Source organism: Zootoca vivipara, chromosome 6, assembly GCF_965207765.1.
Source record: "Zootoca vivipara chromosome 6, rZooViv2.hap1.1, whole genome shotgun sequence".
Taxonomy (NCBI): domain Eukaryota; kingdom Metazoa; phylum Chordata; class Lepidosauria; order Squamata; family Lacertidae; genus Zootoca; species Zootoca vivipara.
The window spans coordinates 16535310-16550283 of record NC_142589.1 but is presented as its reverse complement, the minus strand read 5'-3'; the positions used below and the strand labels follow the sequence as shown (position 1 = coordinate 16550283).

Sequence of the window (14974 nt, the reverse complement as noted above, 5' to 3'; positions counted from 1 at the left end):
AGAGTGCATACATTAATCAACTTTGCGTTCTTGCTTCCCTGCATCTTCCTCCCCTCTCACACGGTCAGCAACAAAAGCCAGCAGAGGGAAAATGAAATTACAAGTATTAAAAGCAGCCAAATGCATTCATTCATTTTCCATTTTTGGTGCTGCAGCAGCTGTGTGACTTGGCAAAGTGTTTTGCTGCTATCCAGACCCCTTTCTGGTAGGAGTGGTGGGAAATCCCTCTCATTGGATCGCCTCAAAAGCTGGTGCTTTAAAATTTGAACTCTATCTGGCCCTGCTTTAGGTTACTTCAGCTCAATTTCACTGATTGTCATGTACAGTTTCCAAAATGAGTGATTTGAAGCTTGCAGTGAACTTGGGAAATATTGGCAGCCAAGTCAGAAAGGTGCCAAAACACGGGAGTCTAGGAAATTGTTTTTTATATCTCACCCCAATTCGACCCCCTCCAAAAAAAAAACCCTTTCCTGGACCTGCAAGGAGAGACTCCTATTTCCAGCAACATAAAATGTCACTGTTAGTCACAAGGAAGGGCTGGTAACTATGTGGAAGAGCACTTGCTTTGCACATGAAAGGTCCCAGTTTCTGACATTCCTAGGTGTGGCTAGGAAACAGCCCTCTCTCAGATTCTGGAAAGCTGTTTCTGTGACTATGCTGGTAGTGTATGCGCAGCATCTGGTTGAATTGCCGCAAAGCTAGTGAGGTTGCAAAGCTAGTGAGGGGTGAGGCTTTAGTGTATCTCTCTTTGCCCTTTCCTATAACAAGGAGAATAAATTACATTTTAGAATTTAGAATGATAGTGCATGTGTGCTTGGAACAGGTTGCGGAATTTGGCTTGTGTTGATGTGGAATACAGTCTCTTAGTAATGAGCATTCACGATGAAAGTCAGCTTGAGCAAAAGAGCAAACCAATCCTGGAGTAAAGTGGGATTGAACACAGTGAGAGTTATTTTGTGCCAAGCACACCACTTGGCATTCAAAAGTGCAAGCCATTGAATCCTTTGTAGTGGGCTTTTCTCAAGGTAAGTGCATCACAAAGTATCTTAAAATGATCTGCAGGTTTTATTTGTTTGTTTATATGTACACCATTCCTGTGACACTTAATATTTTTAAAAAATTCTTAAGTGGTGTACAAAAAACTGAAGCGACAACAGACTAATTGAAACAAAAATATTACAAAAATACATAGTTACATATGAAACTTTGTTCATTAATACAAAGTTACAAATATATAAAAATTATATCGTTTCATTTTCCTTCTGACACAACCTCCCTCTCAGCCTCCAGGTTCTCACCCAGCGTCCAAACAAAACTCAGCTCACCCACAAAAGTATCATGATAAGAAGAGTTCCTGGAAACAGCAGACACCACCCTAGTCTCTTACTATAGACTTGCTTTTTATGGGCAGGCCCAAGGTGGATGGTAGCTTATGTGCCTTTCGTTAAACTTAATTGACTAGAAAACCACCACATGGGCCTAGCGCAGGTGGAAGTATCCTTGTCTCATAGCCATAGTTAAGAGGTGGCCTCCTCTTCTCTTCCCTCTGCAGCATTGGTGGTGTAATTATGATTGTGGATATATTGGACGCTAACCATGGTTAGCTTTAAATCTGAGTTTGAGGTGTGGGATTTAAAGTGGATATACAGACTGGCTAACACAACATTACAAGTTAACACTGTAGGTGAAGGTGTGGACTTCGGTGAGATGGAAAGGAAGGGAACATTAATGTATGGCAGTTGCTCCTGATCTAACCATGGTTAAGAGGCTTGGAAATGTTGAATCAGCAGTGCCAGAATGTCTGCTTTTATCTTACAGTGTATTCTGGCGTATAAGACGACTTTTTAACACCGGAAAATCGTCTCAAAATTCGGGGGTCATCTTATACGCTGGGTACTGCCTGCTCGGCAAGTCCCCCGCGCGCTGTGCTAAACCGGGGACTCGCCAAGCAGCGCCAGAAATCGGTTCTGAGCATGTCCGCATGTCTGCACATGCTCAGAAGCGATTTCTGGCGCTGCGGACATTTTGGATATGGGCAGCGCAGCACCAGAAATCGCTGCAGACATTTTTGAGTTAAAATATAGAGTACTGTATATCCCAAATTCTATATTTTAACTCAAAAATTTGGGGGTTGTCTTACATGCCCAGTCGCCTTGTATGCCGGAATATACGGTAATTTGTTTGATCTCAGACAGGGGTCAGCAACCTTTTTCAGCTGTGGGTCCCTCAGACCATGTGGTGGGCCAGACTGTATATATTTTTTGGGGGGGGGGAAGAATGGACGAATTCCTATGCCCCACAAATAACCCAGAAATGCATTTTAAATAAAAGCACACATTCTACTAATGTAAAAAACACCAGGCAGGCCTCACAAATAACACATTCTACTCATGTAAAAACACACTGATTCCCGGACTGTCTGCAGGCCGGATTGAGAAGGCGATTGGGCCGCATCCAGCCCGTGGGCCTTAGGTTGCCTACCCCTGAATTCTCAGACAACAGGTGGGTATCCTCACTGCAGAATACCACCTTTTTCTTTTTGTGCTGTCTGTACTAAAAGTTTAAAATTCTGTGCTATTTGCAGTATTTATTTATAGTATTTGGACCCTGCTCTTCAGCCAAAAAGGCCCTCTGAGTTGCTTACATGCACATTTTTTGAGTAACTTTGGAAAATTTCTCTTAAGTCTGGTTTTGCTGGTCATGGTGAGCAGAAGCCCCACTTTCAACCCCTGGGGTCTTATTCAGCCATCTCCCTAGCCTCTGAGATTTCAGTAGACATGGTGTAATAATCTTTGTAGCAACATGGATTAGAAATTCACTCTCTTAAAAGCTAGCTGAAGTAGGAACCACATCTAGGTGATATTTTAGGTGCTTTCTACACAACACTATGATAGGAATAGGGAACATGTGGCCCTCCGGATGTTGGACTAAAACTCCCATCAATCCCATCCAGCATGGCAAATGGTTAGGGATGATGGAAGTTGTAGTCCAGGAACATCTGGAGGACCACAGGTTCCCCATCCCTGGGGATGTAGCTGATTTATTTGATACTATATCTCATTGTCTCCAGCATCTGGTAACCATTCTTTCAAGTAGTGTTTAAGACCCACAGAGGGGTCTCACCCTGACCTCAGGTGGGTTGTTGGTGGTTCCACTACCATGTTAAAAGCAGTTTGATGGGAAGCTGACTAAAGGTGGGATGATAGAGGGTGACTAGATACAGGGACATTCTTCAACTTAACACCTAATTTGAGAAGCTTGCGCCTGACAGAAATTTCCTCTGCGGCACCTATTTGGGGCATCCTTGTAATTGCAGCGGGGGAGGCCTCCCTCCTTTGCCAGTTCACAACAGGCTAGTAGACTTTTTTTTTGCTTGTTTACAAGGCTGTACCAATGTCCACTAAATCTGGAAATAAAAGCAAAAGAGACATACACAGCAAAATAACAGCAACCTCCATTTATTTTTTATAGATTGAGGTTACGAATGTGCCCTGAATTCAAAAGTGAAGTTTATTTTCTTCTGCAGTGTGCATCCAATCATTTATGTTTGACTGCTTACACTTGGTTATTCCGCCGGTGTTAGAGCTCCCTGTTGGGAATGTGTTACGTGTCCAAGTGGCAATTATCTGTGTGCAGGAAAGCGCTTTCATGAGCAATGGCACTTGTGTAACACTGTTTGGTAAGCATTTATGCAACCTCTGCATTGTGGCTCTCCCACCGAGTTAACACAATTCCAAACCACTTATTTTCCAGCTTCGAGTGGGGCTAATAATTTCCTAGAAGTGACACAGGCGGTGATGATAATAAAAAAAAACCTTTACCAACAGTAGTTACTCATGTTCTAACTCATTCTTTTAATGATTCACTGGTTTGCGCTAGGGATGTTTTCAGAAATTATCCCTGCATTCATAAGGGCTAAACAAATTTTAAGTACACATGAAAGAACAAAAGTGGTTCCAGTTCCCCTTGGTGAGAAAGTGTCTAGGAATACATTCCCCACAAAATAAGGGCAGAACAAATTTCCTTGCAGTACTGCTGGTCTGGAGTGGTTAAATATTTCCACTTGATGATCGAAGCAGTAGGAAAAGCGCTTGGTGATTGGTCCAAAGTGGTTTGTGAGTTGCTTAGCAGGGAGGAAGTTTGAACCCTGGTGCATGTTTCATAACAGCTCTCCAGTGTGGGGCAACTGCCTTAAGCTAACTTCAAATGATCTCTTTGTTAAAAGCCAGTTTCTGTTGAGAGGAAGTGGCGTGTCAAAGGGTTGCCTGCCATGCAGTAATGGGGAGAAAATTCATAACAACGCATGCCAGGTGATGTGCTGAAAACCGACTCCGGGCTACAGTATTGTGAGTAGAAGAAGTTGAGAGCTCCTCTTGTGCACTAATAACAGCACAAAACACAGATGTCATAATTCTGGTTCAGGCTTGTGGTCCAGCGTTCTTCAGTTTCCTGTTTATAGCTTTGCTTCTTAGACACTTCAGAGTTTAGAGTGGGTGGTGAAGAATCTTTATTCATCCAGAGGGCCACGTCCCCTGCTGGACAGCTTTTCAAGGGGTCGCCTGCCATGGGCAAGCAGGACCTTAAGCTGAAGGGGGTGGGGCAACAGAAGCAAATACAACCTTTATACACAGTAGGCTGATTTTTACACAATACCCTTCTGTAGCATCCATCCAGACAAGCAGGAGGCATTATTGGAGTTCAAAGGCAAATCCCTGTCAGGCTAAAAGAGGAGGGTGTAAAGCAGGACCATTGAGGGGTGTGGTCTAGGGGGAGTTCCTTGGACCAGAGGCCTTAAGTGCCATATTCTGCCCCCTGGTCTGAGATTCCCCACCCCTGACTTAGAGCAGCTGGTCCTTCCTTTCTCAATGCCTCCTTTCCCTAATTCCCCCTGAGGCTTATAGGCCAAGAGGAGGAGCTGGGAGCCTCTTTTCAGCTTAGCCCTTGTGCCCCCTTGCTGATTACTGGTTGAACTACTTGTGAGTAAGCAGCTGGTCTTGCGGCATTCCTGGCCCCCCATTAAAAAATGAGCTGCTTAAGTGCAGGTTTGAAATTAATGAAGCAAGGTTAGGATGCCAAAGCAGAGATTCTGGAATGGAAAGGCTATGGAGACAAACCAGATACAGTAAGTCTAGTGCCCTTTCTAATTTTTCACCATCTTGTTGTAACTTACAACAAACACCTTAGAAACGCTGGGAACCCATGATCTGGTTTTAGGACTGTGAGAAAGCTCGCTTTCCGGTTGTCATTTAGATTTTCCTAACACTGAGAATATCACTGAATCAGAAATATATTCACGATCTAAGGCCAAGGACCTGCCAAGTGGCTCGCCAGGGTTGGGCCCGGCCCACTGGCGAACAGAACACCCACCACTGCACAGATTCCTAATCTAGAGGTCTAATTTCCAATAATACAGGATAAGAGAAGACCCTGGTTTGTATCCTGTTAGTCCTACTCGGAGTAGACTCATTGAAATGAATGGGCATGGCTAACACAGGAAGTCCAGTGGGTCTGCTCTGAGTGAAATTTGGATATAGCCCTGTGCCTTTCCCCCTGTCTGCATGCTGCAGAATGTGGGGGAAGGGATTGGTGGTAACGCTAAATAATGACTGGCTGGTAAACCAAGTGAAACCCTTGGCTTCCTAACCAAGTAGCAGCTAGATAGTACAGTAAAGTAAAACAGAGCAGCCTACTTTATTATCTTCTGACACCCACCCCTTTTGCTGACAACAACTATCCAGGCAGCAATGCACATGGAGTTCTATGTCACACAGCAGTCCAGAATTGTTACTAGTCAGCCATTATTTTCAACTGCTTCCAGTTCCCCTTCCTCTTGACATGCAAAGGGGGCTTGATTCTTGTCTTATTTGTGTGGGATATGGGGTAAGCAAGAAATGGGGGGTTCCTCCCTGGCTGCTTCAGAGAGGATCATGCTTCAAAATGCAGTTGAAATGAGACCTGTGGGAGTAAGAAATGCCTCGAAGTAGTTAACTGTGTAGAATGCAAAACAAGAGATCTGTGGTGCTAAGGTGTCGTGGTCACTAGAAGGCAGTGGGGACTTGCTCATGAGAAGTGGATTTGTTGATACGTGTGCATGAAATAACATTGTGGTTCAGGATGAAGATACAGTAATAATAGGAGCATCCACTCCCTGCATCAACCATTCTTTTCCCTCTCATTCCCTTACGTGGCTCTACATCCGCTTCCCAACCAAGTTGACAAGCTGCTAGCTTTAGAATTGCAGAAATATTTTTGGGGAGAGAAATTCTTTCGTTTTGTTCCCTGATGGGGGAAAAACAGCCTTCTGTTCATTTAAACAAGTGGGTTTCTTGTTTAAAGTGCCCCCCCCCCCCGGCATGATCTGCAATAAGGAAATGTTCTGTGGTGGTACTTCTGCAATCCAGTTTGCTCATGTAGAAGGAGAAAAGTAACTAAAAATAGTGCTCGGCATTCACTGCACAGCTGACTTTATTTCGGAGATTGCTGGGTTCTCTTTTGAAACGTCACATGTTCTTTCTGAAATGGCAAATCCAGGCCCTTGAGGAAGACTTGTCTTTGAGGGTCAGAATTTCTTTCTGCTTAATGGCTTAATTGAGGAGTGCTATAAAATCGGCCAGTCTTCTGAAAGAGCTGTGATTAAGAGGTGTTTTTTTTAAGTATGTGAAGCCATAGAAAAGTTACACAAGATCTCTACTTGTGTCATTTTCTCTCTCATTGAGTGAAATTCTTAGTCTTGGTTGCTCTTATGAGAGCAACAATGTTAAAAATAGCTAATTATGTTGGGAATAAGTAGCAAAATCAGAAGCTGTCGTATTCAGAACCTGAATAACCAGCACAGACTGCTTGATTGCTTATTCTGCCGTAAGGGATCAAGAAGTGGTAATGCTTGAGAGGGTCTTCTCTGAGGCGGGCTCTCAGATTGTGGAATGACCTCCTTTCTGATGTGTGTCTTGCGCCATCTCTGTATGCTTTCTTGGCAGTAAGTGCACCTCTGTGCCCAGGCCTTTGGTTATTGCCCTGTACTGCTCTTTTCCTTCTGTCATTGGTGGGTTGTGGTCTTCTTTTATGTCATCAATGTAAAATTATACTTGATTTTCGATGGTGGCAATTTTTTAACCCGCCCTGAGACCATTAAAAGTGGGCTGGAGCACTTCAAATGTAGAATGAACCTGTGAATTAAACCTTCCAGTGGTGCACTAGCCTCAGTATTTTCCAGAGTTTCTCTTATTTATCTTTCAGATTTATAAATTGCGGCATAGCCAGAAGCTATTGAAGCAGTGCATAAATAAGATAAAATGAGGTAAAACACAAAAGATGCAGACACTTAAACAATAAAACAAATTCTAAAACTTGTGCAGTTAATGATTCAAGGAAAGGCTTATTTAACAAATATTATCTTCAGTAGCTTCCTAAGCATCAAGATACTAGGCACCTGTTGGATTCCAGAGGGTTCTGTAGATCCTATTTACTATGTAATGTTTTGGCATGTAAACATGAATCCATCCAGAATAATTAAACTTCCCTGTTTCCCCCCCCCCCTTTTGTCTTTCAGTAAGCGTGGCTTCATTGTTCGATCCTTTGGGACGGGGACTCACGTGAAACTGCCAGGACCAGCGCCAGACAAGCCAAACGTTTATGATTTCAAAACGACATACGATCAGATGTACAGTGACCTGCTTAGGAAAGACAAAGAACTGTATCCCTGTGGAATGCCCCTTTCAAAACCCTGCTGTTCACCTTTCCGAAAGCTGTTCTTCGCACGTTTGCATAAGGGATATGCTGCTACTTGACTGTGGCAAGGTCTTGGTATTTTTCCAGTTCTAGGCAGGTGCTTCACATGATTGAAGGGCTCTTACCACATCCCTTTAAATGCTCTCTTTACCCCCCCAACCCCTGGTCCATTAAGTAGTGGTGCATGCGGTAGAGGAGATTTGACACTTTCTTGGGATGTGATTTGCACTCCTGTGCTCTGGATGACTATGTTGGGTTGCCCCCCATAACTGGCTACTCAAATGGTAATAGCTCTATATTCATGAAATTCACTAGGAACCTGACAGCTGAAGGTTTTGGCTTGGTATCCCAATTCCTGACTATACACAGCTGCTTTCCTTTCTGGCCATTCTCCCTCTTAGTTTCCTGTCCTCTCCCAGACTTTCCCCCAAGACCACCCCCGCCTCCTGATTCATTCCCCAAATCCCCCTGACCCCCAGGCTCCTATTGTTCCTGCCCAGTCTCCTCTAAGACCCTTCTGCCTTTCCCACCTCTCTGTGACATCAGGGGTAGCTCAGCCACCGATTGCCAGAGACCACCACTACAAAATCTGTCTGCTTTACAATTTATTTAGAACTGCTCAGACGCTAAGCATCTTGGCTCCCCCCTCCCCGCCCCCCAGTTGTACTGGAAAAAGCACTTTAGACATTGTCCTTCAGAGAGAGTGACAATAGAAGCATTTTGTCCTAGAATAATTCAGTTCAATGTGGGTTCCCCCAGGATGCTCAGAGCTAGTGTAGCATCTTTCCTGCACTAACAGGTTTAAAATATACCTCCCATTGGATGTGTGAATCGTACTGGGAATGGATTGGAACAGTACAGCGAGTGGTGTGAATGCATCCTTAGAAACAATGTGAGGGTCTGGCACCTTTCCCACATGGCCTGGTAAAGATTTGTTCTTTGCAATGAACTGGCTGTGGACTACAGTTCAGGCAAGGAAGCAGGTAAGAACTATAAAAGTAGACCAGCCTGTACCTTGACCAAGATGGAGGTGTGTGATTAGGTGCAGCTAAAATGCAGGTCCTGCAACTCTTCAGTACACTCATCCATATTCAACTCTAGCATATAGACTTAGATGTTCTTTCTGGTGCATCTCAAAGTGTTCAGGATCCATTGGTATCCTGGATTTCCTGGGGTGGTGTTTTTTTGTCAACCTTGGGGGGGGGGGAATTAACCCTGCTTAAGCCAAAGCAAGCCTGCTCCTTTCCTAGAATTAACTTCTGGCATTTGTAACAAGGATGACACGCTTTCAAAGGTGTGTTTGGTCTAATGGGGTTCCCCCCTCATCTCTAATATTATCTTGCTGAATTTTAAAAACAAAAACAGGAAAACTGCATACACTTCCAAAATAAAGGGGCTTTAATGAGTTCATTACCAGCCAAAGATTTAGACTGTAGCAGCCCTGGAACCTTTCTAATACCAGATATGAAACACATCTTTTGAGAAGTGGAATTTAAAATTAACCTTTCCAGGTGCCTTAGCAGCTGAGGACAGCCAGGAAAGTCTGCCTCGCTTGAAACCTGGGGCCAGTAGTTCCTGCTACTTCCTTTCTCTCTGGAGCTTGAATAGGAAGTAATGAAAGGGATTGTCCAGGAGGGACAGCACTGTTTACACTCTCAGAAGGCTCAAAATAGGTTAAAAGAAGATGACATCCAGAAGTAGATGCTTAAAAACTAGCATAAAGCTGGTCCCAGGCTGCTGAGTTGAGAGTATATTGATAACCAAATACCCACAAGTCAGTACAGAGAACAGTCTGGCAGTAACAGGCCCTCATTTTGTCTCCTAGTTTTGCTTTAGATCGTTAAAGTGATTGTCAGAAGACTTAAGGGAGACATTAGGGGTCCATAAATCCACATGTTTTTGGGCAGAGTATCAGCTCTGTGCGTGTGTTAACTGGTGGGAGACCATTAAACCTGAGAGCTTACAGCTCCCAGTAGTTACGGTTTTCATTTTGTTTCAGGCTTTCCTTAAACCTGCATCACCACGTTTCTCTTGGGGGGCCGCATACACCACATCTGGAACTTTTCATTTTAGGGAATGTCTCGTTTTATAAAAGGATTTCCCCATCACCAGTAATCCTGTATGTGCCAGGGCTTGAGGAAACTTGGAAGGACTGCGGTGGGGATTCAACTGGGAGCCTGTAGCCCTTGAGCTTCTCTTGTAGGTGTAGTTCTCACTGAGATCGCAAAACTGTGTCTGGGCCCTTCTGCAAGCTGGGAGGTGGGGGATGCAGAATCCATTGATGGAATATAATCCCTTTGATGGACCACAGGTCCATCAAGCACCACGCTTTGTCTGCCATGGTGCCTAGATGGCTCCAAATCACAAGCTGGGCATGTCCCACTAGAGGTAATACTGGTTCTGAACAGTTGAGAGTGTCTCTTTAACTATCATGGCTAATGGCAGACAAATCCTCCATGAATTTGTTCTTCTTGGCCACCTGAGTCACTGGCGGTTGTCACACCCCCAAGTAAATTATGTATTGTTTGAAATACGTGGTTTTTCTTCTACCTGTCTTACTACTGCCGCTACTCAGTTTCAGTGGGTGACCTGAGTGCTAGTACTATGACAGAAGAGAATGAATATTTCTGTATCCATATTTTTTCTCCACATCACACACAATTCTCCTACTATCATTCCCCATGTTGGTTATCTGCCCCCAAAATTAAATTGTCCCAAATTAGCCAGGGATCGGAAACTTTATGGCACCCCAAAAGAATGATAGGAGTTGTGGTCCAACAACATCGGGAGAGCCACAGTTTCCCCATTCCTGCCCTGCACACAGAAATGTAGCTTAGTTTTGGAGAAGGTGAGATTAGTGCCCCTTCTTGGCATTCTGTGTGCAGGGATTTGGGGCGGGGGGGCCACTCTGTCATTCAAACCTCTGTTGACAAGCCTCCGTTAATACAGTCCAGACACAGCCAAGACCTCAGTGAGAATTAGCACTGAGAAGCACTACGAAAAGAACGGACTGGTCCCATAACATATGGGCTGGTTTTTGTTTTAAATTTACTTTTTTTCCTGAGAAGGTGACCATCTCAGTGGGGCACTAGCGATTCTGTTAGAAAATGGGGAAGACTTTACCATAGCCATTTTGAGGATCTATGTGATGGTTGCCTTTCTTGTTAAAATGATTTGTTGTACTGAGAACATAACAATTAAAAAAGAAATACAATTGGCCCCCTGTCCACGCTCCTGGAGTTGCTTTTTTCTTAGTTCAGCGCTGCATTGAGAGGCAGAACTGTGGCCACCAAGCACTCCTTGCGATGGGGTGGGGTGGGGGACGTGGAGCAGGCAGTTGCATTTGGGGCCCTAAGGGTCTATGAAAGGCACTAAAAAGTTTTCAGGGGCTCTTACTTCATGTTCAGAAGGCACTCCTCCTCTGGATTGCAGTTGAGAAAGCAAGAGCAATCTTCCACTCACTGTAAATTACTAGTTCTCTAGCCCCCACCCCCCACTTGCTGACATTTTGGGGGCAGATCTACATTTGGCCTTGGGGTGGGGGAAATGAGATGAATTGTTCTAATAAAATAGTTGCTGCAGGCTACTTGGGCAGAGAAGAATGGCTACTGAGGAGCTCTACTTTTAAGATGGGAGAGCCCATCTTAAGATGGGCAGGTTGCGTGGGGTATCTCAAAAGAAGCATGGATGGGACCCGTCATCCAGAAGCTGTAGCTCGGGAACGGTGAACCTGTGGCCCTCCAGCCATTGCTGGACTTTCACTCCCATCAGCCCAGTAGCCAAGGATGATGGGAGTTGGAGTTCCAGCAACTCCTGCTTCCCCAGTTCTGCTAATTTTCAGGTAGGTGAGGGCTTCTCCTTCCAGCCTTCCGTGTCTGAAAAGAGCAGCTCTTCTGTGTATAAATGGGCAAACGTTTTGTGTCTGTGCCTCCATGGTGTATGGAAACAGGTCCGTGTCTCGGCACCAGAAGGGGGCCTCCCTGCCCTAGCAAAGCATGGAAACTAGGGTACACGGACGTTTGTGGAAAGGCTTCTGCTACCCATCTTCCCCCCTACCTCCCACCCACCCCTCCAGTCCATCCGGTCAGTCAAGGAAGCAACCATCCCAGCCAGGCAGAAAAAAGCGCTACAGCAACTTACATCAGGAAACCAAGGTAAAAAAAAAGCTGCTTAGAATGGCAACATGTATGTTAAAAAAAAACTTTTTTCTACCCTTCATAGGGGAAATGGGCAGGGGTGGGGAATGAACCCCATTTGGTGTTTAAAGGAAATGGAAGATAGTTATTGTTTTGGCTGAGATGGCTTTGGCTGAGATGCACGGCGCACAGTCACCCATGCAGGGCTGCTCCCTATTCCTTCAGAAGGTGTGGAAATGTAGGCGCCTCCATGTGTACTTGGGAGGATGAGGAGTGGCCATAGCTCAGTGGTAGACCACACACTTTACCTGCAGAAGGTGCCAGATTCGATCTTTGGTATCTTTCTAGTGAAAGGATCTTGAGCTGGAGATGTGGGAAAGACCCCACAGAGAGCAATTCCCTGTCAGGAAGATTCCCAAGTGCTGGTCTACATAGACCAGCGATCTGATTTCAGTATAGGATAGTTCCTACACTGGAAGATGGCGCAACCTGTTTGAACATGAACAATTTGAAGCATATTTGGATGGATAGGAAGAAATGGTAAAAGGCAGTTGTTGACGAAGCTTCAAGGTGGGGTTGGGGAAACCAGTGGCCCTCCAAATGTTGTTGGACTTCCAACTTGACTCAGCCAGCATGGGCAGTAGTCAGAGATAAAGAGCTGGCTGTTGGGCCAAAAGTTCCCATCCCTGCTGGAAAGGGCTATGGGTGAGCAAGACTCAGCTAAATCCTGCCAGAGCACCTTACGGAGTCAGCAGCCCAGACAGAACACCCTTAGTGAAATATATTGTTGAGGGATTCAGTTCTGCAGCCCATTAGCACTGATTCACACAAAGCCCGTTTCTCATTGCAGCAGATGGTCATGTGACAAGAGCATAGCAGGTAGCACTTAACCTATTAAGCATTTATTTTTTATTACTGCCTTCGGATCCCACCCGCCCTCCAAGGAGCTGAAGGTGGCATACATACTTCTCTTCCTCCTCATGTTATCCTCACAACAGCCGTGTGAGGTAGGTTATGCTGAGAGACAGTGACTGGCTCAAAGTCACCCAGTGAGCTTCATGGCTGAGTGGGGATCTGAACAGTCTCCTAGGTGCTGCTCCAACTCTGGCCGACGTGCCACACTGGGTGTACCATTCCGTGGAGTTGAGCAGGTTTTAATGAAGCTTCCGGGCTACTAAAACACCAGTACATGTTTCTGGAGAGACTGAAGGAGCTTCAGTGTGTAAGAACTTAAAATGTAGTGAAACATAGCTTTATGAGTCTTTGGTAAGAAGGCAAGGTATCTTCATTGCTCGTTCGTCATTTCCTCCAGAACCAAATCAGCACCACAAAAATAAGAATCACAGACTTAACTCCCATCACTTTAAACTGTCCTGCACAGGTGAATCAAAAGCTTTAGTTGATCAGTCTGCTGATTTTAAATTTTGCAGTCAGTGAGTTCCCTTTCTGATTTTAAAAAGCAATATTGATTTCACCCTCCGTAACCTTTCTAACACTGCCCAACCATGAAGCGTTTGTTTAAAATGCTTGATGTATAGCATCACTGTGCTTAAAAGACAGTTGAATTAGGTTATGCCCATAGATTTCGTTTTTCAGCTATTTTAGAAGTGCTTCATAAACCATTTGGCTGAATGGGATCTCTGTAATTGGGGAAACGTTTAGGCTAGATTCACCCCCCTTAAAATTAAGAACAAAAAAGATTAGCTGATTAATTATTTTTAAAAGTTTGTCGTAGGGATTTTTTTTTAATCTCCCTCTCTCAGGCCCAGCCACCAAAATCTTAAAATAACATGATTGGCCATAACTTTAGCTCTTGAAAAATGGTTTTCAACTTGGATTGGAAGCAACACTTGTGGAAACAGGTGCTTTTAAAATTACTTATACGTAAGTCTCACACATTCATGTGCATGCACACTGCAGTAAGCTAGTTTAAATGGGTAAAAGTTACTTCGTTATGCACTGGGTGTGCAATTCCAGCAGTGTGGCCCATTCTGGTTGGCTTCAGTGTGCCCTGACAGTATCTGCAAAAATAATTATGTGTAAGCCCCCTTGAGCGCTGTTGATCACGATGGAAGGGTAGCACTTTATACTTCACCATACTACTGCTGTTTATATGGCGAGTTCCAGTGTTCAAGGCATTTCACTCACTTTATCCTGTAATTCTAACCATTGCCTTTGTAAGAGGCTGATATTCCCAAATTGCACATGGCAGGAGGGAGAGGTGGGACGCTGCAGGAGACCTCTTGAATTGGGGAAGGGCCACAGCTCAGTGGTAGGGCATCTGCTTTGCATGCAAGAAGTCCCACATTCAATCCCAGCCATTTTTAGGTAGTTCTGGGAGAGACCCCTGCCTGGAGAGATGTTGGCAGTCAATGTAGGCAATACTGAGCTGGATGGACTTCTTATAAGGCAGCTTCCTGTGTTAGACACACACATGCACACGTTTATTGTAGGGACTTTCTCATCCATTGTGCGATCAGGCTTTTTCATCCTCAGCTTGCACCCTGCTTTGAGGGCAATCCCTGGGCCAGAAGATGGCTAACAAAGTGATAAAATGCAATGCAGAATTGAAACAAAGGAGTAAAATTAAAGGCGGCCATATCATTTCATACTCCCAGCAGCTTATAATTCAAAACCCAGTGAAGTAATTGTTGCTCTCTTTCAAAGGGCCAGTAGAGGAGATCTGGTAGGTCTCCTTTAAAAGGGGACGGGCTTCAGCAACAACAACCCCCCATCTGCATACTTTCTCTCTGGTAGATGCTAATCTTAACAAGTGATGGTGGCGATGGATCATCACAACCTCAACTTCGGTTACGGAAGTGGGGGAAGAGCTAGGCCAATTACATTGCTTTCAAAGCACTTAAGCCAGACCTTTGTGTTCTGCACCAGCACAAAACCTGGTGGCCAGGATTCTGAGGTTCCCAGTGTTAGGGGAGTATGGGAAGGTACCCTATTTCAAATCTTGCTTCTGCCATGAACTCTGTTTCTCCTGTTCTCAACACTCAGCCCACGCAGTTCAGGCATGAAACCCACATCTCTATAGTAGACTGCATGCATCTCCTATTGAAAGATTTGCGCACCAGGTGATGAGAAAACACCCTTTATGATCT

At 44.7% G+C, this 14974-nt stretch overlaps 1 protein-coding gene across 1 annotated transcript in view; it reads left to right on the top strand.

Moving 5' to 3' along the window:
* The window catches only part of SSU72 (SSU72 homolog, RNA polymerase II CTD phosphatase), a 46404-nt gene that overhangs the window by 13272 nt on the left and 18158 nt on the right, over positions 1 to 14974 (top strand). The window contains exon 2 of the mRNA XM_035117738.3: positions 7550 to 7693. Coding sequence (XP_034973629.1) covers positions 7550 to 7693 — 144 coding nt within the window. The remainder of the gene's footprint in view (positions 1 to 7549; positions 7694 to 14974) is intronic.